Below are 25,993 nucleotides of genomic sequence, written 5' to 3'. Positions count from 1 at the left end.
TTGTTGACACTGATGGCTCATGTGATGTCTTCTTCTTTAGGTTACCTGGTGTATTTCACAAGGCCCATGACGATGCATCGGGCGGTGTCTCCCACAGAGCCCACTCCGAGGTGAGTGCCGGAGATGCAGAAGCCACTCTACGTTCCCGTGGCCAGAAGTGGCCAGAGACTGGGAAAGACCACGGAGTTTGTCTTTGGACAATGCGTTTTAGTTCTTCAGTAAACTCTTTTTTTTTTTTTTATTTATTTATTATTATTAAACTTCAAGTTGTAGGGTACATGTGCACAATGTGCAGGTTTGCTACATATGTATACTTGTGCCATGTTGGTGTGCTGCACCCATCAACCCGTCATTTACATAAGGTATAACTCCCAATGCAATCCCTCCCCCCTCCCCCCTCCCCATGATAGGCCCCGGTGTGTGATGTTCCCCTTCCCGAGTCCAAGTGATCTCATTGTTCAGTTCCCACCTATGAGTGAGAACATGCGGTGTTTGGTTTTCTGTTCTTGTGATAGTTTGCTAAGAATGATGGTTTCCAGCTGCATCCATGTCCCTACAAAGGACACAAACTCATCCTTTTTTATGGCTGCATAGTATTCCATGGTGTATATGTGCCACATTTTCTTAATCCAGTCTGTCACTGATGGACATTTGGGTTGATTCCAAGTCTTTGCTATTGTGAATAGTGCTGCAATAAACATACGTGTGCATGTGTCTTTATAGCAGCATAATTTATAATCCTTTGGGTATATACCTAGTAATGGGATGGCTGGGTCATATGGTACATCTAGTTCTAGATCCTTGAGGAATCGCCATACTGTTTTCCATAATGGTTGAACTAGTTTACAATCCCACCAACAGTGTAAAAGTGTTCGTATTTCTCCACATCCTCTCCAGCACCTGTTGTTTCCTGACTTTTGAATGATCGCCATTCTAACTGGTGTGAGATGGTATCTCATTGTGGTTTTGATTTGCATTTCTCTGATGGCCAGTGATGATGAGCATTTTTTCATGTGTCTGTTGGCTGTATGAATGTCTTCTTTTGAGAAATGTCTGTTCATATCCTTTGCCCACTTTTGGATGGGGTTGTTTGTTTTTTTCTTGTAAATTTGTTTGAGTTCTTTGTAGGTTCTGGATATTAGCCCTTTGTCGGATGAGTAGATTGCAAAAATTTTCTCCCATTCTGTAGGTTGCCTGTTCACTCTGATGGTAGTTTCTTTTGCTGTGCAGAAGCTCTTTAGTTTAATGAGATCCCATTTGTCAATTTTGGCTTTTGCTGCCATTGCTTTTGGTGTTTTAGACATGAAGTCTTTGCCCATGCCTATGTCCTGAATGGTACTACCTAGGTTTTCCTCTAGGATTTTTATGGTATTAGGTCTAACATTTAAGTCTCTAATCCATCTTGAATTAATTTTCGTATAAGGAGTAAGGAAAGGATCCAGTTTCAGCTTTCTACTTATGGCTAGCCAATTTTCCCAGCACCATTTATTAAATAGGGAATCCTTTCCCCATTTCTTGTTTCTCTCAGGTTTGTCAAAGATCAGAGGGCTGTAGATGTGTGGTATTATTTCTGAGGACTCTGTTCTGTTCCATTGGTCTATATCTCTGTTTTGGTACCAGTACCATGCTGTTTTGGTTACTGTAGCCTTGTAGTATAGTTTGAAGTCAGGTAGCGTGATGCCTCCAGCTTTGTTCTTTTGACTTAGGATTGTCTTGGAGATGCGGGCTGTTTTTTGGTTCCATATGAACTTTAAAGCAGTTTTTTCCAATTCTGTGAAGAAGCTCATTGGTAGCTTGATGGGGATGGCATTGAATCTATAAATTACCTTGGGCAGTATGGCCATTTTCACGATATTGATTCTTCCTATCCATGAGCATGGTATGTTCTTCCATTTGTTTGTGTCCTCTTTGATTTCACTGAGCAGTGGTTTGTAGTTCTCCTTGAAGAGGTCCTTTACATCCCTTGTAAGTTGGATTCCTAGGTATTTTATTCTCTTTGAAGCAATTGTGAATGGAAGTTCATTCCTGATTTGGCTCTCTGTTTGACTGTCACTGGTGTATAAGAATGCTTGTGATTTTTGCACATTAATTTTGTATCCTGAGACTTTGCTGAAGTTGCTTATCAGCTTAAGGAGATTTTGGGCTGAGACAATGGGGTTTTCTAAATATACAATCATGTCGTCTGCAAACAGGGACAATTTGACTTCTTCTTTTCCTAACTGAATCCCCTTGATTTCTTTCTCTTGCCTGATTGCCCTAGCCAGAACTTCCAACACTATGTTGAATAGGAGTGGTGAGAGAGGGCATCCCTGTCTTGTGCCAGTTTTCAAAGGGAATTTTTCCAGTTTTTGCCCATTCAGTATGATATTGGCTGTGGGTTTGTCATAAATAGCTCTTATGATTTTGAGGTACGTTCCATCAATACCGAATTTATTGAGCGTTTTTAGCATGAAGGGCTGTTGAATTTTGTCAAAAGCCTTTTCTGCATCTATTGAGATAATCATGTGGTTCTTGTCTTTGGTTCTGTTTATATGTTGGATTATGTTTATTGATTTGCGAATGTTGAACCAGCCTTGCATCCCAGGGATGAAGCCCACTTGATCATGGTGGATAAGCTTTTTGATGTGCTGCTGAATCCGGTTTGCCAGTATTTTATTGAGGATTTTTGCATCGATGTTCATCAGGGATATTGGTCTAAAATTCTCTTTTTTTGTTGTGTCTCTGCCAGGCTTTGGTATCAGGATGATGTTGGCCTCATAAAATGAGTTAGGGAGGATTCCCTCTTTTTCTATTGATTGGAATAGTTTCAGAAGGAATGGTACCAGCTCCTCCTTGTACCTCTGGTAGAATTCAGCTGTGAATCCATCTGGTCCTGGACTTTTTTTGGTTGGTAGGCTATTAATTATTGCCTCAATTTCAGAGCCTACTATTGGTCTATTCAGGGATTCAACTTCTTCCTGGTTTAGTCTTGGAAGAGTGTAAGTGTCCAGGAAATTATCCATTTCTTCTAGATTTTCCAGTTTATTTGCGTAGAGGTGTTTATAGTATTCTCTGATGGTAGTTTGTATTTCTGTGGGGTCGGTGGTGATATCCCCTTTATCATTTTTAATTGCGTCGATTTGATTCTTCTCTCTTTTCTTCTTTATTAGTCTTGCTAGTGGTCTGTCAATTTTGTTGATCTTTTCAAAAAACCAACTCCTGGATTCATTGATTTTTTGGATGGTTTTTTGTGTCTCTATCTCCTTCAGTTCTGCTCTGATTTTAGTTATTTCTTGCCTTCTGCTAGCTTTCGAGTGTGTTTGCTCTTGCTTCTCTAGTTCTTTTAATTGCGCTGTTAGAGTGTCAATTTTAGATCTTTCCTGCTTTCTCTTGTGGGCATTTAGTGCTATAAATTTCCCTCTACACACTGCTTTAAATGTGTCCCAGAGATTCTGGTATGTTGTATCTTTGTTCTCATTGGTTTCAAAGAACATCTTTATTTCTGCCTTCATTTCGTTATGTACCCAGTAGTCGTTCAGGAGCAGGTTGTTCAGTTTCCATGTAGTTGAGCGGTTTTGATTGAGTTTCTTAGTCCTGAGTTCTAATTTGATTGCACTGTGGTCTGAGAGACAGTTTGTTATAATTTCTGTTCTTATACATTTGCTGAGGAGTGCTTTACTTCCAATTACGTGGTCAATTTTGGAGTAAGTACGATGTGGTGCTGAGAAGAATGTATATTCTGTTGATTTGGGGTGGAGAGTTCTATAGATGTCTATTAGGTCTGCTTGCTGCAGAGATGAGTTCAATTCCTGGATATCCTTGTTAACTTTCTGTCTCGTTGATCTGTCTAATGTTGACAGTGGAGTGTTGAAGTCTCCCATTATTATTGTATGGGAGTCTAAGTCTCTTTGTAAGTCTCTAAGGACTTGCTTTATGAATCTGGGTGCTCCTGTATTGGGTGCATATATATTTAGGATAGTTAGCTCTTCCTGTTGAATTGATCCCTTTACCATTATGTAATGGCCTTCTTTGTCTCTTTTGATCTTTGATGGTTTAAAGTCTGTTTTATCAGAGACTAGTATTGCAACCCCCGCTTTTTTTTGTTCTCCATTTGCTTGGTAAATCTTCCTCCATCCCTTTATTTTGAGCCTATGTATGTCTCTGCGCGTGAGATGGATCTCCTGAATACAGCAGACTGATGGGTCTTGACTCTTTATCCAGTTTGCCAGTCTGTGTCTTTTAATTGGAGCATTTAGTCCATTTACATTTAAGGTTAAGATTGTTATGTGTGAACTTGATCCTGCCATTATGATATTAACTGGTTATTTTGCTCGTTAGTTGATGCAGTTTCTTCCTAGCCTTGATGGTCTTTACATTTTGGCATGTTTTTGCAATGGCTGGTACCGGTTGTTCCTTTCCATATTTAGTGCTTCCTTCAGGGTCTCTTGTAAGGCAGGCCTAGTGGTGACAAAATCCCTAAGCATTTGCTTATCTGTAAAGGATTTTATTTCTCCTTCACTTATGAAACTTAGTTTGGCTGGATATAAAATCCTGGGTTTAAAATTCTTTTCTTTAAGAATGTTGAATATTGGCCCCCACTCTCTTCTGGCTTGAAGAGTTTCTGCCGAGAGATCTGCTGTTAGTCTGATGGGCTTCCCTTTGTGGGTAACCCGACCTTTCTCTCTGGCTGCCCTTAAGATTTTTTCCTTCATTTCAACTTTGGTGAATCTGGCAATTATGTGTCTTGGAGTTGCTCTTCTCGAGGAGTATCTTTGTGGCGTTCTCTGTATTTCCTGGATTTGAATGTTGGCCTGCCCTACTAGGTTGGGGAAGTTCTCCTGGATGATATCCTGAAGAGTGTTTTCCAACTTGGTTCCATTTTCCCCCTCACTTTCAGGCACCCCAATCAGACGTAGATTTGGTCTTTTTACATAATCCCATACTTCTTGCAGGCTTTGTTCATTTCTTTTTCTTCTTTTTTCTTTTGGTTTCTCTTCTCGCTTCATTTCATTCATTTGATCCTCCATCGCTGACATTCTTTCTTCCAGTTGATCGAGTCGGTTACTGAAGCTTGTGCATTTGTCACGTATTTCTCGTGCCATGGTTTTCGTCTCTTTCATTTCGTTTGTGAGCTTCTCTGCATTAATTACTCTAGCCATCAATTCTTCCACTTTTTTTTCAAGATTTTTAGTTTCTTTGCGCTGGGTACGTAATTCCTCCTTTAGCTCTGAGAAATTTGATGGACTGAAGCCTTCTTCTCTCATCTCGTCGAAGTCATTCTCCGTCCAGCTTTGATCCGTTGCTGGCGATGAGCTGCGCTCCTTTGCCGGGGGAGATGCGCTCTTATTTTTTGAATTCCCAGCTTTTCTGCCCTGCTTTTTCCCCATCTTTGTGGTTTTATCTGCCTCTGGTCTTTGATGATGGTGATGTACTGATGGGGTTTTGGTGTAGGTGTCCTTCCTGTTTGATAGCTTTCCTTCTAACAGTCAGGATCCTCAGCTGTAGGTTGTAGCTGTAGGAGATTGCTTGAGGTCCACTCCAGACCCTGTTTGCCTGGGTATCAGCAGCAGAGGCTGCAGAAGATAGAATATTTCTGAACAGCGAGTGTACCTGTCTGAATCTTGCTTTGGAAGCTTCCTCTCAGGGGTGTACTCCACCCTGTGAGGTGTGGGGTGTCAGACTGCCCCTAGTGGGGGATGTCTCCCAGTTAGGCTACTCAGGGGTCAGGGACCCACTTGAGCAGGGAGTCTGTCCCTTCTCAGATCTCAACCTCTGTGTTGGGAGATCCACTGCTCTCTTCAAAGCTGTCAGACAGAGTCGTTTGCGTCTGCAGAGCTGCTGCGTTTGTTATTATTTACTGTGCCCTGTCCCCAGAGGTGGAGTCTACAGAGACAGGCAGGTTTCCTTGAGCTGCTGTGAGCTCCACCCAGTTCGAGCTTCCCAGCAGCTTTGTTTACCTACTTAAGCCTCAGCAATGGCGGGCGCCCCTCCCCCAGCCTTGCTGCTGCCTTGCCGGTAGATCACAGACTGCTGTGCTAGCAGTGAGGGAGGCTCCGTGGGTGTGGGACCCTCCCGGCCAGGTGTGGGATATGATCTCCTGGTGTGCCTGTTTGCTTAAAGCACAGTTTTGGGGTGGGAGTTACCCGATTTTCCAGGTGTTGTGTGTCTCAGTTCCCCTGGCTAGGAAAAGGGATTCCCTTCCCCCTTGCGCTTTCCAGGTGAGGCAATGCCTCGCCCTGCTTCAGCTCTCACTGGTCGGGCTGCAGCAGCTGACCAGCACCGATCGTCTGGCACTCCCCAGTGAGATGAACCCAGTACCTCAGTTGAAAATGCAGAAATCACGGTCTTCTGTGTCGCTCGCGCTGGGAGTTGGAGACTGGAGCTGTTCCTATTCGGCCATCTTGCTCCGCCCCCCCAGTAAACTCTTATTACAAGACTTATTTGAGAAAGATTGAAGTCAATTAAGTTGCAAGAAAGCTGAGATTTCTGCTGTACAGTTATTACCAAACCATTAGAAGAAGTAGATTGATAAAAGCTATTGTCAAAACAAGGCAAATTGTTTTTAAATATGCCTTTCCCCTATTGCTAGCATATTATTTATTATTTGTTTTTGATTATTTTATTTTTCAATTTAACATTAAATAAAACTGGAAAAATAACAAAAAGACCATCTGTAGTTTCACAACTTTAATATGCCACTTCTGATATTTCCAAACAATGTGTAATTTTTTAACATTATGTAAGTAGTACATTGGGAAAACACAAACAAAATTTTTTTTTTTTTTTTAAGATAGGATCTGGCTCTGTCACCCAGGCTGGAGTGCAGTGGCATGATCATAGCTCATTGCAGCCCTTACCTCCTGGCTTAAGTGATCCTCCTGCCTCTGCCTCCCAAGTAGCTGGGACTACAGGCATGCACCACCATGCCCAGCTAATTTTTATATATTTTTTTAGAGATAGCGTTTTGCAGTGTTGCCAGGCCGGTCTCAAACTCCTGAGCTCAAGCAGTCCACCTGTCTCAGCCTCCCAAAGTGCTGGGATTAAAGGCATGAGCCGTCATGCCCGGCCTGGAAGTTTTAAATTACAATGTGAAAGCCCTTCTTTGCCTTTTCCCTGTTTTGGAGATAATCATGTTTAACAACAGAACATGTTTCTGTCTAGTCATTGTTTTTCTGTGCTTTAAAAAAAGTTTTTCTTTATAGGCAATCTAGTGTAGCAGATACGAATATGGACTTCAGAGCCAACGTGTTCAGATCCAAATTTTGGCCCTGTCATTTTATGACCTTGGGCAAGTTATCTCAACTTCAGCTTCAGTTCCTTCAACAGTAACATGGGATGATCGTAGCACCCACCACCTATAGTTGCTGGGAAGATTAAGTCCCTCTGAAAACATTTAAAACACCACCTGGTATATCGGAAGTGCTCTGTGTGTCCTGTTATGATTACTGGGTTTTAAAACTTTAGGATTATACAGTAGACTTCTGGTTCTGCAGTCTGGTGACTAAGATATAATAACTTGCAAAGCTCCCTGCTGCAAACCTCTGAAGGCGCTGGATACAGTATAATCAGCATAGTCATTGTATTAATCCATTCTCACACTGCCCAAGACTGGGTAATTTATAAAGAAAAGAGGTTTAATTGACTCACAGTTCCACATGGCTGGAGAGACCTCAGGAAACTTAAAATCGTGGCAGAAGGGGAAGAGGCACATCTTACATGGCAGCAGGCGAGAGAGAGTGTGTATGTGAAGGAGAAACTGTCAGATCTTATAAAACCATCAGGTCTGGTGAGAACTCACTATCTTGAGAACAGCATGGGGGACACAGCCCCCATGCTCCAATCACCTCCCACTCTGTCCCTCCCTCGACATGTGGGGATTGTGGGGATTACAATTCAAGATGAGATTTGGGTGGGGACACAAAGCCTAACCATATCAGTTATGAATGAATAGCTGAGCCAACAAGAAAGAAAGAGAACTGAGTGAGAGAACTGTGTGAGCAGACACGGCTGTTTTGCCAAGAGGTGGCCAATCTCTGCAGTAACCTGGGCAGATGTGACCTGGGCCCCATAGGAACTGGGGTTCAGTACTAGGGAATACCTACATTACACCCAGTTCCTTATTGGAGTAGAAAATGTCCTGTATTCTCAAAGGGAAAGAAGGAATATCTGTATCCGGACTTCGGATTAGAGGGGAAAATGTTCCTATTAGAATGTTTTTCAACTGACAGTCCTTTACTAAGGTATGGTTTACAGTACACAAATCTGAAGTGTACGGCTCAGTGACCAACACTCACATTAAGATATACAACATTGTCCTCACCCCCAAAGGTTCCCAGTCCCTTTTCCCAGCCCTTCAGCACCCAGAGTACACCACTATCTTGACTTCTGTCCTCATAGTTTTGCCTGTTCTTGAACTTCATTGAAGTAGAATTGTGCGGCATGACCTGTTTTATGTCTGGCTTACTTTGCTCAACTTAATGTTACTGACATTGATCCACATAGCCATATGTGTCAGTAGGTCCATCAGATGAATATAACACAGTTTGTTTATTCATTGTCCTGTTGATAGATATTTGCATCCTTTCCAGTTTTTGGCCATTATGAGCAAACCTGGATACATATTTTCATAAAAAGACTTGTATATTAATTTCTGCACCTGAGGAGCAGAGTTCCTCAGTCATCGAATAGATGTATGTTTAACTTGAGAAATTGCCCAAAAGTTTGTGCGTAGTAGTTGTGCCATTTACCCTTTCACCAGCAATGTTTCAGAGCACCAGTTGCTCTGTATCCACTACAAAACTTGGTTTTGCCAGTCTTTTCAACTTTAGCCATTGTGATGTGAGTGTCCTCGTATCTCACTGTCGTTTTAATTTGCATTTCCATGTTGATGATGAATGATGTCAAGCAGCTTCTGTGTGCATATTAACCATTTGGGTATCTTTTTTTGTGATGTGCTTAAGTACTTTGCCCATTTTGGGGGAACTGCATTTCTTATTTATTTCTGGTTGTTATCTATTTTGGTTACAAATTCTTTGCTAGATGTATGTATTGATTTTCTCCTAATCTGTGGCTTGTCTTTCTCCCTCTTTAATGTTTTTCAGTGAACAGAGTTTCTTAATTTTGATGATGTCCAATTTATCACTTAATTTTATTTATTTTATTTTTTTATTCTTTATTTTTTTTTTGAGACAGAGTCTTGCTCTGTCACCCAGGCTGGAGTGCAGTGGCACGATCTCGGCTCACTGCAAACTCTGCCTCCCAGGTTCACGCCATTCTCCTGCCTCAGCCTCCCAAGTAGCTGGGACTACAGGCGCGCACCACGACACCGGCCTAATTTTTTGTATTTTTTAGTTAGAGACGGGTTTTCACCGTGTTAGCCAGGATGATCTCGATCTCCTGACCTCGTGATCCACCTGGCTCAGCCTCCCAAAGTGCTGGGATTACAGGCGTGAGCCACCGTGCCCGGCCTATTTATTTTATTTTTTATTTTTTGAGACGGAGTTTCGCTCATGTTCCCCAGGCTGGAGTGCAATGGCGCAATCTCAGCTCACCACAACCTCCGCCTCCCGGGTTCAAGCGATTCTCCTGCCTCAGCCTCCCGAGTAGCTGGGATTACAGGCAAGCGCCACCATGCCTGGCTCATTTTGTATTTTTAGTAGGAACGGGGTTTCACCCTGTTGGCCAGGCTGGTCTCAAACTCCGAACCTCAGGTGATCTGCCCGCCTCAGCTTCCCAAAGTGCTGGGATTACAGGTTTGAGCTACCACACCGGGCCTTGTGTTTCTTTTTAAAAGTTTTATAGAAAAATAAATAAATTAAAAAAAAATGCTTTATAGATTTAAATTCCTTATTTAAGGTCTGTAATCCATTTCAAATTAATTTTTGCATGTAATGTGAGTTAAGGGGTCAAAGTTTGTTTTATTTTGTAGAAAAACAGTTGTTCTAGCACCATTTATAAAAAGATTTCCTTTCTTCATTGAATTCGTATTGATGCCTTTGGTGAACATCAGTAGATCATATATTTGTGGTCTTTCTGGACTCTCCTTTTTCCTTTGATCTGTTTATCCTTTATGCCAACACTACATTTATAATGTACTTTTATATAGTTCAGTCTTCAGATCTGATACATCAAGTTATCCAATTATATTATTCTTGTTTAGTTCAGGTTGGCTATTCTAGGTCTTTTAATAAAATTATGAAATCAGCTTATTAGTTCCTACTACAAAGCCTGCTTATATTTTGATTGGAATTGTGTTGACTCTGTAGAACAATTTAGAGAAAATTGATGTCTTAAGAATACGGACTCTTCCAGTCCACTAGTGTGGTGTATTTCTCCATCATTGTATGTCTCGTTTAATTTCTCTCAGCAACATTTTGTATTGTCATGCACATTTTCAAAAATTAAATTTATTCCTAGGTATTTGATGTGTTTTAATGCTACTATAAATGAGCTTTAAAAATACTTATTTTCCAAATGTTTGTTTCTAATTGATAGAACTATAGTAGATGTTTGTAGGTTGACCTTGTATTCAAATTCACTTATTCTAGTAGTTTGTAGATTCCTTTGAATTTTTTATGTCTGTAATCATAGAAGCATTCTATGCTTCTGCAGATAAAGCATTTTTCAGTGTTAAAAGTTTTATTGACTTCTTTTTCTAGAGTTTCCATCTTCTCATTTTGTCTTCTCCTCTTGGTATCAAGTGGTAAGAATAGCACCATTGGAAATATGACAGGACTGCAGCCAGTGTGGGTAATTATCGTTTTCAACTACAGATCTCTCTCAGCCTTGTCCGCTTATCACACTGGCTTGATCGCGCCCATGAAGATCCGCACAGAGGCCCCGGGGAACCTTCGTTTATACAGTGGGAGCCCCACTCGCAGCGAGAAAGAGCAGGTCTCCATCAGCTCCTTCTACTACAAGGAGCGGGTAAGTGCCAGAGCCGCGGCCTTTGATTCTTACCCCTTCTCCTGGATTCTTGTTCCTCGTCTCCTGCCTGGTGCAGCAGCTAGATTAGTAATCCCCCTGTAACCATTCACTTTCATAATCAGTTTGTTCAAGAAAGCCATTGCTTTGTTCCTTTCGGTTGGTTTTACCTGCTCTAAATTGTGTGTGTATGGGTTGGGGGGTAGCTCTTATGGTCCATAATCTTTACTCCCCATTTAGCCCTGTCCTCGTAATCTCCATTCACTGAGCTGATTCCCATTATTTCAGGGTAGAATACCTTAGCTTCAAGTCTTCCATGGTATTGTGATGTTTGTCAGCAAATTAAGGGATGCCTCTGAAGTCTGGGGATCTTAATATATTTGGAACTTCATAGTTGTGAGAAGTCCTAAAGTTAATGTCTAAAAGGTTTTTTTTTTTTTTTTTACTAAATCTACATGGAAATACATATCTTGAGTGGACCAGATGACACAAAAATCTCCTGAGCTTGTCCTTATGTGCCTAGTTTCTTAAAGAACTCATTGTCCCTGAGTAGTTATCATTAAGCTGTCAGAAACCTGTGGTGCCAACAATGTGGAGAATGTTGGCAGAGCATAGGAGTGATCCTAAAGAAAGCTTTCTGTGTTGGCAGATTGCAGGTCTGGGTTAAACAGACTTTTAGCTGACATGATGTTTTCAACAGAGTTACCACTGAGCACTGCACAAACTCAGGCCTTAGGAATTCTTTGTTGTTATTTCTTGCTCAATGGGAAATAATGGATTGTAATTAATATTTGTTTTTAAAAAAATTGAATTATTTTAGACAAAACACCCATTTCTAGGAAGTATTAGAAGTGCCTTCAGTTCGATTGCAGTAGCATGTCCAACCTTCTTGGTTTACACTGAGAGTTGGCCATCTCTGACTTTATTTTAGGGTTGTATGTGACTAAAATGAGTGGCAGCAAGTGATGTTTGAGACCAGACCAGCCTTGAACAAAACCATTTAGTTGAATAGGGAAAATGGTTTTTTTTTTTTCTTCTGGACACTTTCCTATAGTCCCCTTCCTCACATCTCTGATGGAATTCTGCCCACTTGCTTAGTACAGACCTCCTTGGAACACCCACTCATCTATATCATCTCCAAGTCCTTTCCATTCAAAATTGTTAGTTCTTTTTTCCCACATGTTTGCAGGTAATTGGAGAGATGATTTGATAAACAGGTTGGAACTAAGACATTTCGTTGAGATGAAAGCCAGGCTTATGGTTGGGTACATGTGGGAGTTCTCTTTAGTATCAGGGGCAGGTCAAGGAGATCTTTCAGTCCAAGAGGCAGTTCTGAATTCCTCTTTGATTCGTGTCGTGTGCCACCCATGCTTGGGTTCAGATTGGGCAGAATAGACTGACTAGTAATTTTGACTTTGTGGGGGTGTGTAAAGCCCACAAAAATCAAAATAACTCCAGTTCCAAGATGGGGCCTCTTTTAAGCCTGTGTTCATGTTTTTGATGGTATGGCCTTTTTTACTACAAACACCATAATTATAAAGAGGAACCAAGAGCACGTGGATAATTCTTTCATCAGATAGCATATGCAGGGTAGTGGAGGAAGAGTTGGGAAATTTCAGTTCGGGGTGGTTCCCAGTGTTCTGTTCGGCACAGAAAGTGGGCTGTTCGAGACCCCTAATAGACATAGTAAGTGGCCTTTTATGTTTTATTTCAAATAGTGACCAAGTAAAATAGGGTGATGCTTTGATTATAATTTCATATGAAACTCTTGTATTGGTATATACCAAATACAGAAAAGTTCACAAATCAAAGGCGTGTACAGTTCAGTGAATTAATAATCTCACAAGTCAAGAAATAGAACATTTTAAGAACCTCAGAAACCTTGGATTATTAGCTTAAGTCATATGAAATTGCTGATATTTGACCATTTTTGACCTAAACAAAGATTCTTGTGGTTCAACTTAATAGGTTAACAAGATAAAAATAAGTCAGTCATTTTGTGATGAATTTGACATAAATTCCTCTCTCCTTGAAGTTTGTTCACATTCATCCCATTTACGTAGGGGCCAAGGAGGGAATTACATAAGTGTAATATGGCCATGATATCTTATGTGGGCTACCTTACCTCCCTTACAAAGGTTGATACCTTTGAGGAGCATTTTCTAATCCTCAGCTGTCTAGTTTCACATGTCAAATGATGTCGCTTTTGTTGCTTTTGTTTTGGAAATGATTCCAGTCTACTAAATTTCTGTTTGTGTTTTTGGGTTTTGGAATTTTTTTTTTTTTTTTTTTTAAGAGATGAGACTTCACTCTGTTGCTCGTTGCCCAGTCTGGAGTGCAGTGGTGTGAACATGGCTCACTGCAACCTCAGACTCCAGTACTCAAGTGATCCTCCCACCTCAGCCTCCTGAGTAGCTAGAACTACAGGAGTACACCTCATCACTCAGTTAATTAAAAACAAATATTTTTGTAGAGCTGAGGTCCCACTATGTTGCCCAGGCTGGATTTCTCTGTGTTTTGGTCTTCATTTTTAGCCCAAATTTTTCTCCTACATATTTTTATTCCCTTTTAGATATCTGCCCCTGAGAGCTTTAAATGAGTAAGAAAAACAGAACAGAATGTAACTGCCTTAAGGCATAGCAGTGAGGGAAGTGTAGTGGTTTTTTGGTTTTGGGTTTTTTTTGGTCTGTGTTTTGTAGAGATGAGGTTTTGCTATGTTGCCCAGGCTGGTCTCAAACTCCTGGGTTCTAGCAGTCTTCCTACCTCAGCCTCCCAAAGTGCTGGGATTATAGACATGAGCCATCTCACCCAGCCAGTATAGTGTTTTGTTTTGTTTTGTTTTGTTTTTTTTGAGACAGCATTTCATTCTTGTTGCCCAGGCTGGGGTACAAAGGCACAGTCTTGGCTCACTGCAACCTCTACCTCCTGGGCTTAAGCAATTCTCCTGCCTCAGTCTCCCGAGTAGCTGGGATCACAGGTGCCCACCACCACACCTGGCTAATTTTTTGTATTTTTAGTAGAGACATGGTTTCACCATGTTGGCCAGGCTGGTCACGAACTCATTACCTCCGGTGATCCACCTGCCTTGGCCTCCCAAAGTGTTGGGATTACAGGTGTGAGCCACCGTGCCTGGCCCAGTAGAGTGTAATAACAAAACATCTTTATAGAGCCATCTAGAGATTATTGTTTGTTTCTCCTGTGGTTTTGTGTGTTTTTAATCTGCCCTACTTAGGTTATGTTGTTTTATTCACCCAAATATTCTCTAGATGGAATGCTAAGGTTTGCTCCTAAAAGTTTTAAAACGTGCGATGCCTCAAAAGCCATCAAATTGCTAACATTAATTTGACAAGTGAACTCTTAATAGCTGATGAAGTGTTGTTCATTCCTAGGGTAAATCAGAAGGCCCAGAACTTAGGATAAGCGTTAGGTATTGCCTTGCATACATTTAAACATTGTTGCAACCTCCCACTCTTGCTTTAGTTTATGTTACTAAAATAGCTCTGATGTAAATAACTGGAGAGATCTTTAAGTTAATAGAATAATTTCTGATCTCCATAAACAGATACTCATCTCGTTAGCAAGGGTGCTTTCAAGAAGGTCCCTCCTCAGTGTTAGCCTCTTCCTTCCCCTCGTTTCTCCACGGTTCCCATTTCTCCATGGTGTCACTCTGAAGACAGTCCTGCAGGCCCAATGTCAAGACACCCAATTCCCTCATCGCCCCCCAACCACATACCAGAAAAAATTTGATATTGAGTCTATTCAAGAATGTCTTCCTTTTAGGAATGAGTATGTGCTCTCAATATATGTTCTCCTTCTTACCTCCTGCAGGGGAAAACGGGCTTCTGCCTATTTCTCCACTTGCACAATGATCTTAGTGTGTATTAGTGTTCCTCAAACCTATTTGTAGTTCCTTTGTCAGAACTGTGTTGATGTCAGCCTCCATATGCCTTGAAATGTGACTAAAAGAACAATGAAATTGAAGCTGTGTTTGGAGTGTGATGGGGTGGGAGGGAGGTGAGGGAAGCCGAATACCGCTGTGCTTAGGATCAGATCTTTTAGTCGTTCCAATCCCAACTTTACGGTGTATTATGGTACATTTGAATCCATCGGATGTGTGGGAAGCTTTCATTTTATTCTATATTTTTCCCTTTTAATTTTCTTGGTGTTTTTCTTCCCTCCTCCTGGGTGTAACGTTTTCATGCACAGATGTCTCCTCGCTCTGCCCGGCGGCGTTGGTCCATACAAGCAATTAACGACTTCCCGGTACTGTGCGCTGTGCAAATGCTCTCCTTAACTAATCCTGTCTCTACCCAAGGCCCAAGAATAAAATGCCACCTGCCTGGCTTTGAGGAACCTGAAATGACAGGCTAGCTGTTTTCAGGACCAGCAACAGTCAATGTTTTGCTTGGGGGAGTTCAGGCACCAAGGACTGTCTCCTTGTCCAGTCACAGAGTTTCAAATGGCTAATATTGTCAGGGATCCTGAATGGACTCTTTTTGCAAAGGAAACTAAATACTGGGTTTCTTGGAAAGAACCCTGATTATAAGCCGTTAGCTCACCCAATTTCACTTGGAGCATTTGTGTAATTTTTTGGAGCTTTCAAAAGCCTACCTTTGGCATGGGGGGAGCAGAGGAAGATATAAGAGGCTTCCACTATTTTGTCTCTGCTTTTACAGTCACAGAGGGAGGTGCCCACCTGCTTCATTGGCATAACACAGAAGCTAGTTTTTATCCTTTGGGAAGTTTCTGGAACAAATTTTTTCCTTACCATCAATATTTTGCGTAGACAGTAAAACCTCCGCTGTGGACATCCTCTCTTCCTTTTCTTTCTTTCTTACTCACTCCTATTGGCCATTTCCCCTCTTCTGTCTTCCTCTCCCATCCCTTCATGTTTCAGTAGTGCCAAGGTGACCTCACGCTGTGCAAGGCAGCCTTGAGGCTTTGTATAAATTTCATTTGGTATAAAGAATACTGAGGGGAATCATCCTATATAGCCTTGTCAGAGAAAACCAGTTGGAATCAGAAGCCCCGATTAGCAAGTACCACTGCTGCCAACAGCTTGTAGGTGGAGCCACCAATGGGGCCACCTTCTAAAAGCCTGTCCCAGCCAACCCGACTGCTGAATTTCCACTGATTGTCCAAAAGTCCCTGCTCCCGCTGCTATTTGAACAGGGATTCATTTAGACTCCCTGCCCGCTCTGCGGATTATGCATTGCTAATGGGGTTTCTGCGAAGCAGTTGGTGGCTTATTCTTGGGCTGTTTTTACATTCAACCCATTTATTGGCATTAATGTTGCCTCTGATTGTAGCAGTAACACTGGTGGTACAGTCGCAAGCTGGCTATTGGTTGTCATTCAGTGCTATTTGCACCAGTGCCTCCCTCCTGCCCCCCAACCTCCACCCCACTCCGTTCTTCCTTGTCCTCTTTGCCATAACTCCATGAACACCTTTTTGGTTTGTTCAGAGGGGCAGCCTGGTGCTCATCATGTAATAATTTGTCTGTCTTGCTTTGTCTCTCTTCCCTCAATTTCTTCTCCTGAAATCTGTGGGGACAGGACATTTTCTATTGATGGAGCATTGAAAGGATCAAATCCTTTGCCTCCCAGAGGTGCTAACTTTACTGCATAGAGAAGTGTCCATATTTAAGCCCGTCAGAGTGGGACTGGAGCAATGCAGGAAGTTCAGGGGCTTTTAGACCATGGCACCCTTCCCCAGTGCAGAAAGATTAACCATACTCTAGCCTCATGTGTCAGTATGCTCTGGAACCAGAGGATCCTAAAAGAAATACGTATGTTATTACCTGGCAGTTGCACAGACAAGAGAGATTCCGAACATTGCCAGCAAGATATTGAGGTGAAAATTTCTTAGGAGAGATGTGGATGGAACATGAATGGTTCTTATTGCCAGAGCACTGGGGAAAAAACCCTGAAAAGGTGTCCATCTACTCATTAGCTAACAGCAAGGGCCTAAGACCCCAACTGGTATCTGATCTCATTTGAGATTTAGCCTCTCCATTTAGACAGCCTTGTTAGAATCCCCAGAGTAATTGGCCAGTAGGCAGGATTACCAAGAGACCCCTGAAGCCTAAAGGGGAGATATTTATGTTTAAAAACCACTAACCAACACATTATGAAAAACTGACAGTGACAATATTTTGCAGCCCCTTAAAGATTTTTGACAATGTTTTGCAGTTATTTCTTGCTGGATTAAAAAAATTTACAGCACTGTCCTGTAATTGCTTTTACAGTTTGGTTCCAGGTAGCGACTCTAATTAGGGTGATCCTTTGTTGGGGAACCTCCTTTATGGCAGGCTTAAAGGCAGATGAGTGAGGTTTCATAAAGCACCTCCTATCCATCCAGTACAGATCAAATAGAAATATCTAGAAGCCTGGTGTCTCAAGAAGTCCCAGGAATTACAGACTGTGATTTTCATAATTCATTGAAGAATCATTGCAAAAAGTTGCAAAGACCACTGTCTGTATTTGCATCAAGTATGGACGGGTCACATAGGTTTGTTTCTACTCATCTTTGTAACCCAAAGCTGCAAATGGGGGAAGAGTCCCTAAGATATCTCTTTGGACTCAGTTTTCTTCTCTCTCAGTGTGCCTAATCCTGAATGTGCCTAAACCCCAAAGCCTAAACAGTGTGAGGTGCCTGGCCTGAAATGCAGCATCTTGGTCTGAATCTGGCCTGCCCTGCTATGAAACCATGTAGCTGCAGGAGCTGAAGATCTTCACTAGACACTCGGGCTGAGCAGAACAGAGGCACGATGCTGACAGAAAGTGACTGAAGAAGTGAGTCATCGTAGAAGGGTGGAGCTGGACAGGCATCGCTGGAATCCAGTGCTAATCTCCTTCCTGCAGAAATGGATCCATTAAAAAATGGACCAAGCAATTTCCATATTAACAGGGGGCTTAGAATTTATTATTTATTTATTTATTTATTTATTTATTTATTTATTTATTTTTTGAGACGGAGTCTCGCTCTGTCGCCCAGGCTGGAGTGCAGTGGCCGGATCTCAGCTCACTGCAAGTTCCGCCTCCCGGGTTCACGCCATTCTCCTGCCTCAGCCTCCTGAGTAGCTGGGACTACAGGCGCCCGCCACCTCGCCCAGCTAGTTTTTTTGTATTTTTTAGTAGAGACGGGGTTTCACCGGGTTAGCAAGGATGGTCTCGATCTCCTGACCTCGTGATCCACCCGTCTCGGCCTCCCAAAGTGCTGGGATTACAGGCTTGAGCCACCGCGCCCGGCCTATTTATTATTTTTTAATATAAAATTGTATACTGAAAATCAAGTTAACAAGAATGAGCTTAGCAGCCTGACAGGCCTGTATTCAAATCTCAGCACTGATGGCTGTGACCTAGAGTAAGCCTCATGTCCTCATTTGTAAAATGCAGGTAGTATCCCTCGTCACAGAGCTGTCATAGTGAGGCTTATACTAGCACAGAATGAGCAGTCCAGGAGCAGGAGCTGATACTGTAAGTCCTCAGTCAAACATTTGTATACTTGGACTTGTGTCATTTGTCAATTTCAAATGAGCTAGTCTGTTTTGCAAATGAGCTGCTTTGGGCATATGAATCTTAATATAATTAATAATATGCTTTCATTAAGTTTGTTTCAAAGGTCAGGAAATTGCGACTTTTTTTTTTTTTTTTGGCAGGGTCTTGCTCTGTCGCCCAGGCTGGAGTGCAGTGGCACGATCTCAGCTCATTGCAACTTCTGCCTCCTGGTTCGAGCAATTCTCCTGCCTCAGCTTCCCGAATAGCTGGGACCACAGGCCCATGCCACCATGCCTTGCTAATTTTTATATATTTTGTATGGACGGGGTTTCAATTCACCATGTGGGCCAGGGCCAGGCTGGTCTTGAACTCCTGGCCTCAAGTGATCTGCCTGCCTTGGGCTACCAAAGTGTGGGATTACAGTTGTGAGCCACCGCGCTCGGCCCATGGTTATTTTCCGTGTGTTCTGTAAGCTAGTGGACCTCATCCTTCATTGAGGCCTTCAATTCAGCTGTGTAGTTAAACTGAGCAATAGTGAATTGCTTAATTGTTTAAGTGCTTCTCCTTCTTTTTTTGGAATAAAGAGCCAGAGTGACTGCCTGGATCAGTGTTTTAGAAGCCTTCCACCCTACCCGGAAGATCAAATTAGGCGGATCATATTCCATTCTAGGTGGAATCTTTCTGGCATAGATTTTTTTTTTTTTTAATCCAGTACCCTGAGTCTCACTTGAGATGACGAATTATGTGGGGCCTGTGGGTGTGTTGTTTCCTGGGCTTTTTTAAGTCCTGGAAACCTGAATGAAAATGACAGTGAATGAGCTTGTGTACCTTGTCCCTTCCCTATTCTCCTAAAGCCCCTGTGCTGTTCACTGTCACTACAAGGTAGACACAGGTTAAATGACCCTCCCTAAAACAGGCCCTGCCATAGTATTTGGTGCACATGTGACTACGTCTGTCTTAGGTCAGTAACACTGCCTGGCTCCAGCCCATTCTGACAGGTTCTTTGCTCTTTAACATATCCTCCCCTTACTTACACCCATGTCAAGATGAGTGTGTCTAAAAGGGTAACACTTTTGTGAGTATGCACATAATGTTTTAGAAAACCAGGGCAAGTAGGAATGGAAAGGCTACCCCATAATAATTGATAAAGCTTCCCCTTGTATTGCAGAATAATGACTTGGGTATGGATAAATGGTAAATAGTCACTGATCTGGTTCTTAAGATCAAATGGGGCCAGGCGTGATGGCTCACTCCTGTAATCCTAGCATTTTGGGCGGCCAAGGTGGGTGGATCACTTGAGGTCAGGAGTTCAAGACCAGCCTGGCCAATATGGTGAAACCCTATTTCTACTAAAAATACAAAAATTAGCCGCCATGGTGACGCATGTCTGTAATCCCAGCTACTTGCGAGGCTGAGGCAGGAGAATCACTTGAATCCAGGAGGCGGAGGTTGCAGTGAGCCAAGATCACGCCACTGCACTGCAGCCTCAGCAACAGAGCGAGACTCTGTCTCAAAAGAAAAAAAAAAAAAGATCAAACGGGTTAAAGTTACAAATTGATAGTGTAACATGCATACATGCATTTACAAATGACGATAAACAATTGACAGATACTTCAGCTAAACTTCTTCATTTGCCTGCCCTGAACTAACTCCACATGTCCTGAATTTAGTAGGTTCTAAGACACATGATAACCCTATAGGAAGTTACATGCATTGGACAACTTTGGGGATTAAATGGGATATCAGTGGTCAGAAACCCCTGACTTTAGACCAAGGCTAATTTATGGAAGAATGATTGTATAAAAATCACTTATGGAAAATGAATTTATTTGTGAGTAATATAAATAATGATCCAATTTAAATTCCCGAGAGTTTATATACATTCATAATAATTACATGTTTCTAGAGTACACTTTTCCGTTTAATTTGCACCCCTACCTCCTCATTGTATGCTCATTAACCTTGTGAGATTGGAACAACAGAGGTCATGATTGGCCATAAGCTGTCAGTGAGCAAACAAAGAGTGACATGCCTTGGGCTAAATTCACAACAAATGAAAACTTGCGCAGGGTCCTACTGAGCCAGTATACGTAGTAATAAGACCTGGAAATCTTGGTTTTTCTCATTCCAAATTGAAGGCCCTTTTTACTAGCTCCTTTTGCCTTTTTTTGCTAATGAATATGTCACTCCTTCCTTAGTTGAATCACTTTGGTGTCCCCCTTTTTAACTTCTGGTAATAAAATAGAATCCTGCTCCTTGGCTTGTCATTTTAAAGATTCCAGATGGGGCTGTGCTCTGATAATTCGAGTTTTCCAGGACATCTCTCATTTCATACATACAGACTCCTCACATATGTAGCCACCCATAGGTAAGCCTGGGGAAATGGGAAACTTGCCCATGATATTCCAAGTCCATTACCCAAGCCCCTCAAATCAGGTATTTTTGACATTGAGAAAGATCACTTTTGGAAATAATTCAAGTCTTCCAGAAAAACGGGGTAATTCTCCTCAAGCTGCAAAATTTCTCTGTCTTCCTACTACAGATTGAGGTTTGCAGAGCCCACACACTGCTATGTCCGAAATAAATTTTCAACAAACGTTGTTCAAACTGCCTAAGGAAAGAAACTTTGATTAGTTTCAGGCAGGAATTTTGAACCTAGGACTGAATTCAATCTAAAAATTGTTCTCCCACATTTTTGTGGCCTTTACTAACTTATTTACTTGCTGTTTTCAAATTCATTAATTAATGTATTAATCCTGGCTTCCTGATACATGTTTCTGAGCACCTGCAGAATGTATCTAGCCTGGCAGTAGGTGCTTTTTTCCTGTTAGGATTATTGGATCAAGAGCTCATCCTTTTATTTCCTACAGATGCTGATTCCTATAATTGTAGGCATGATGTAATTTTTAAAAAGTGCAAATTACCAATGACCCCAACATGATGAGCTCTGCAATTGTTGGCTTACACTTGTCAAAGTCCCCATTAGTTACATCCTTTCATCTACCCCTAGAAATCAAGGCGATGGAAAAGTAAGCGTGAGGGATCGGACTCTGGCAATCGACAGATCAAGGCTGCTGGGAAAGTCATCATCCAGGATGTTGCGTGCCTCCTGCCTGTTCACAAATCGCTGGGAGAACTGTACATGTAAGTACAAAATTTCAAGTCTGCTGTACTCGTCACTTAGCTAGGATTACCAAACCTTTTTTTTTTTTTTTTTTGAGTATGGGAATCCTTTCTTTAAAAGCAATTTCAGGAGAAGCCCAGTGTGTTAGCTTTCTGTTGCTGTGTACAAATTCTCACAAACTTAGCTTCCAACAACATTCATTTCTCATCTTCCAGTTTTTGTGGGTCATGTGTCTGGGCACAGCTTTTCTGTGTCCTTGCTCAGAGTCTGAGCAGGCTGAAATGGCATTGGCCAGGCAGTGGTCTCATCCGATGCACAGACTCCTTTTCCAAGCTTGTTCAGGTTGTCAGCAGAATTCAGACCCTTGCAGCTGTAGAACTCATCTGTAAATTTCGTCTTGAGACTGGCAGGAATGGCTCACATATGCTTCACCTTCCCTCTAAGGCCTCACCTGACAAGGTCAGCCTCACCCAGGATAGTCTCTCTGTAGGTGACTTCAAAGTCAATTGCTTTATAACATAATCACAGAAGTGATATCCCATCAATATTCACTGGTGTCACCCACGTTCAAAGGGGTGGAGTATTGTACAAGGCATGCTGCTTTACAAAGCAGAAGAGCTATTATACAAAGCACAGCTACTTTTGTTTGGACGGAAGTGAGAGGTGAGTAATTGGCATGCAGAGGCCACCTGCAGTTCCCCTGCCTCTTCCTAAACTCGAACTCATAACAGAAAGTGTTTCCTTTGTAGTCTGTACATAGCACACTACTCTTTCTGTTAGGAGCCATAGTCAGTGTCGCATGTATTTCAATTCATTTTTATTCAACCCTCAAGGCTTGGGAACTCCATAGAAAAGCTGGTTGGTAAATTGGTATTTGAGTATGGCCTCCCCTCTTGACTTTAAAGAGGTGAGCAATTTCATCTTCCCCAGGCTGGAACCCACAGATGTATTAGCATCGGCTCTAGTTAAGCTTTTCCTCTGAGTCAGATAGGAAGGAGGCCCAAGGCAAACACAGAGTAAAACATTTTGAGTAGTAACCAAAGAGGCAGTTTCTCATCTGTTTGTTGATGTGGGAAGTTACACTAGAATGAAATTTTTAATTATTTAAAAAACATTTCAGATTGAATGTGAATGATATTCAGGAAACGTGTCAGAAGAATGCCGCTTCTGCCTTGCTTGTTGGAAGAAAGGATCTTGTCCAGGTATTGTCCATCCCTTTTGGTGGAGATTTGGATTTTTCTTCAGGAGCAAATTGTTTTTACTTCGTCACTGGCATTTAATGACATTTTCACAGTGTGTGTCTTGATTTGGAATTCCTTTTCCGTTTTCTTTGCCAGTCTGCAGGGTTAGAGTGCCTTTCCAAATCTGGAAATTTTTCTTCCTGGTGCTTAGTTGGGAAGATCCTAAAGCATTGATTAATTTTTTTTTTTAGTATATATCTCTTTTCTGTTCCAGTATCATGGTGGTTGCTGTGTAGCTAAACTTGCATGTCCATTTCTTTGCCATTTGCACCCTCAATTCTTTTTTTTTCTTTCTAAAATGCTTCATTTTATGAAATATTTACCAAAGTGTTCCTTTAGATAGAGATGTTCAGTTTTAAAATATGATTTAACATGACAAATATTTAAATTTTCTTCATCTTTGCAGCAACATATCAGTGTATTATAACAAACTATCTCTGTATTTTTTTAAACAGCTTAACTGAGATATAGCCCATCTACCATGCAATTTACTCATTTAAAATACACCATTCAGTGGTTTGGTTTTGTTTTTGTGTTTTTGTGATGGAGTCTCACTCTGTCACCCAGGCTAGAGTGCAGTGGCATGATCTCGGCTCACTGCAACCTCTGCCTCCCGGGTTCAAGTGATTCTCCTGCCTCAGCCTCCCGAGTAGCTGGGATTATAGATGTATGCCACCAAGACCAGCTAATTTTTGTATTTTTTTAGTAGCGATGGGGTTTCATCATGTTGGCCAGGCTAGTCTTGAACTCCTGTCCTCAAGCGATCCTTCTGCCTTGGCCTCCCAAAGTGTTGGGATTACAGGCATGAGCCACCACACGCAGCCTTTTTGTTCTTTATGCTTGTGTTGAAGATATGTTTACTATTTTGCAAAGAGTTGCAGAAGTAAATGCAAGAGTCACTGTTTCTGTTAAGGACATTTAGGAAATGTGTATTATCAGTGAGGAAATAACATGCCTAAATTTTTAGCCAGGGTAGTAAACATCTTATCTTATCCCAGAAAGTCATCAACTTCCTTTAGTACTGATTCACTAGGTCATTGATTATAGAGATGAATGTGAACTTCAGGTTTCTCCTTTTCGATAATACCTTCTATATATTTTTCAAGTATGTTAGTACCACATGATTTAATTGATTTTGCATGCTTAATGTTTCTCTACCTGTTTCTCAGTGTCTTTGTTTGCCTATTCTTTCTCCTTAAGATTGTAAACTTCTTGATTCAAAGTCCATATCTTCTTTCTTTTGAGCATCTCAGAGTCTAGTATAATGTTTTCCAGTTAATGGGTATACAGTGATGTGCTGCTACTAAGAAAGGTTTTCCAGACAATAGTATTTGATTTTTTTTTTTTTTTCCCCGAGACGGAGTCTCACTCTATTGCCCAGGCTGGAGTGCAGTGGCGCAATCTTGGCTCACTGCAACCTCTGCCTCCTGGGTTCAAGCGATTCTTCTGCCTTAGCCTCACAAGTAACTGGGACTACAGGCGTGTGCCGCCACGCCCAGCTAATTTTGTATTTTTAGTAGAGACGGGGTTTCACCATATTGGCCAGGCTGGTCTCGAACTCCTGACCTCGTGATTTTCCCTCCTTGTCCTCCCAAAGTGCTGGGATTACAAGCGTGAGCCACAGGGTCTGCCGTATTTGATTTTTAAAGGTATTGTGGGGGTGGGGGCTTTGCTTATGATATAATGGGTTTAGCCTGTGCCTTGAACTTAAATAGACACTTAGTGGCTATCGGTTTCTGCTCGATGGCTCCAGGCCCCATGGGATTTCAAGTTGGGAGGTATTCCTCAGATTTGACGTCAACAAAAAGAAAGCCAAATCCATTTTGTCTTGGCCTATTTTTATTATTCTTACATTTTAGCTTCAGAGAGGATACTGAAACTTTTATAATGAAGGCAACAAAGTCTTTCATTATTCAGGTAAAGAAGGACAGATCTTAAATGTGTTATAGACTGCCTTTTTTTTTCCTCCCTGCCAACCCCACTTACTGATGAAGCAGCATTTTAAAAAGTCATGTGAGGTTAGGCACGGTGACTCACACCTGTAATCCCAGCACTTTTTGGAGCCGAGGTGGGCGTATCACTTGAGTCCAGGAGTTCCAGACCAGCCTGGCCAACATGGCAAAACCCCATCTCTACTAAAAATACAAAAATTAGCCAGGTGTGGTGGCGCATGCCTGTAATCCTAGATACTTGGGAGGCTGAGGCAGGAGGGTGGCTTGAACCCACGAGGCAGAGGTTGCAGTGAGCCGTGATCGTGCCACGGCACTCCAGCCTGGATGACAGAGCGAGACTCTGTCTCAATAAAGTAAAATAAAATAAAAAGTCATGTGAGTTAGTGGTTAAGTAGATGACCCATTGAAATTATTACACTGTGTCATTTCTCTGAAGTTTGCTTAATGAAGAGTTTTTAAGCCTAGCGTTTCTCAAACTTCAGAGTGCACATAACTCCCCGAAGGAGTTGGTGAAAATGTAAACGCTGATTCAGTAGGACTAACTGGGACCTAAACTTCTGCATTTCAATAAGGTTCCAGCTTTTGCTGCCCCCAGAGTAGCAAGGCATCGGGTTTTATATGGAAGACAGGTGGGGTTGCTTCACAGTTTCGGTTCTTGTCCTTGCCAGTTTGAGTTTGTATTTCTCTTTGATCTGTCCAGGTTTGGTCGCTGGCTACGGTAGCTACAGATCTTTGCCTTGGTCCGAAATCTGACCCAGATTTGGAAACACCCTGGGCTCGACATCCATTTGGGCGGCAGCTGCTGGAGTCCCTGTAGGTTTTGAGAGCTAAAAGTGAGAAAAATGAGTGATGTCCGTTTTTGGTCTGTGAACACTTGAAATATCATCACCTAAGAGAAAGGTGCAGAGGCCCGAGGAATGAAAGGAAGGAGTAGGATCTTTCCTTTCAGTGCTGAAATAATTTCTGTGCAGAACAAACTTCTTACAGCAGACAGAACTATACAATACTTGTCATTTATGACAAGGATTTGAGACCCCTGAGACTCATGTATCCTTTAGAGATTCATGCGTTAGTCCACAAATCTCGTCAGTCTGAACACAGGAGTTTGAGCTCATGAGATGGTAAGTTTCTTCTTGAAAGCTCTAGGGTCTCACCTTTGAGAGTGGATTAGAGAACTGCGTGTTGGTGTTCATGTTTGCCAGAGACCACGACACTTTCACCCTGTTAGGCAATTCGAGAAAACATTGCCTTTGTGTTCAATTTATTGCACTGACA

The 25,993-nt window shown here is 41.9% G+C and overlaps 1 protein-coding gene across 3 annotated transcripts in view; it reads left to right on the top strand.

Annotated features, from left to right (window-relative positions):
• WDR59 (WD repeat domain 59) overlaps positions 1-25,993 on the top strand; it is a 122,274-nt gene that overhangs the window by 81,027 nt on the left and 15,254 nt on the right. For all 3 annotated transcript variants that reach the window (XM_073015574.1, XM_007993624.3, XM_073015575.1), the window contains 5 exons: positions 41-110; positions 10,752-10,905; positions 21,412-21,545; positions 22,646-22,727; positions 25,419-25,531. In XM_073015574.1, the coding sequence (XP_072871675.1) occupies positions 41-110; positions 10,752-10,905; positions 21,412-21,545; positions 22,646-22,727; positions 25,419-25,531 (553 nt within the window). The remainder of the gene's footprint in view (positions 1-40; positions 111-10,751; positions 10,906-21,411; positions 21,546-22,645; positions 22,728-25,418; positions 25,532-25,993) is intronic.

The sequence above is a fragment of the Chlorocebus sabaeus genome, chromosome 5 (genome assembly GCF_047675955.1).
Source record: "Chlorocebus sabaeus isolate Y175 chromosome 5, mChlSab1.0.hap1, whole genome shotgun sequence".
Taxonomy (NCBI): domain Eukaryota; kingdom Metazoa; phylum Chordata; class Mammalia; order Primates; family Cercopithecidae; genus Chlorocebus; species Chlorocebus sabaeus.
Note: the sequence above shows the minus strand (reverse complement) of the source record. Positions and strands in the feature narration are given on the sequence as shown.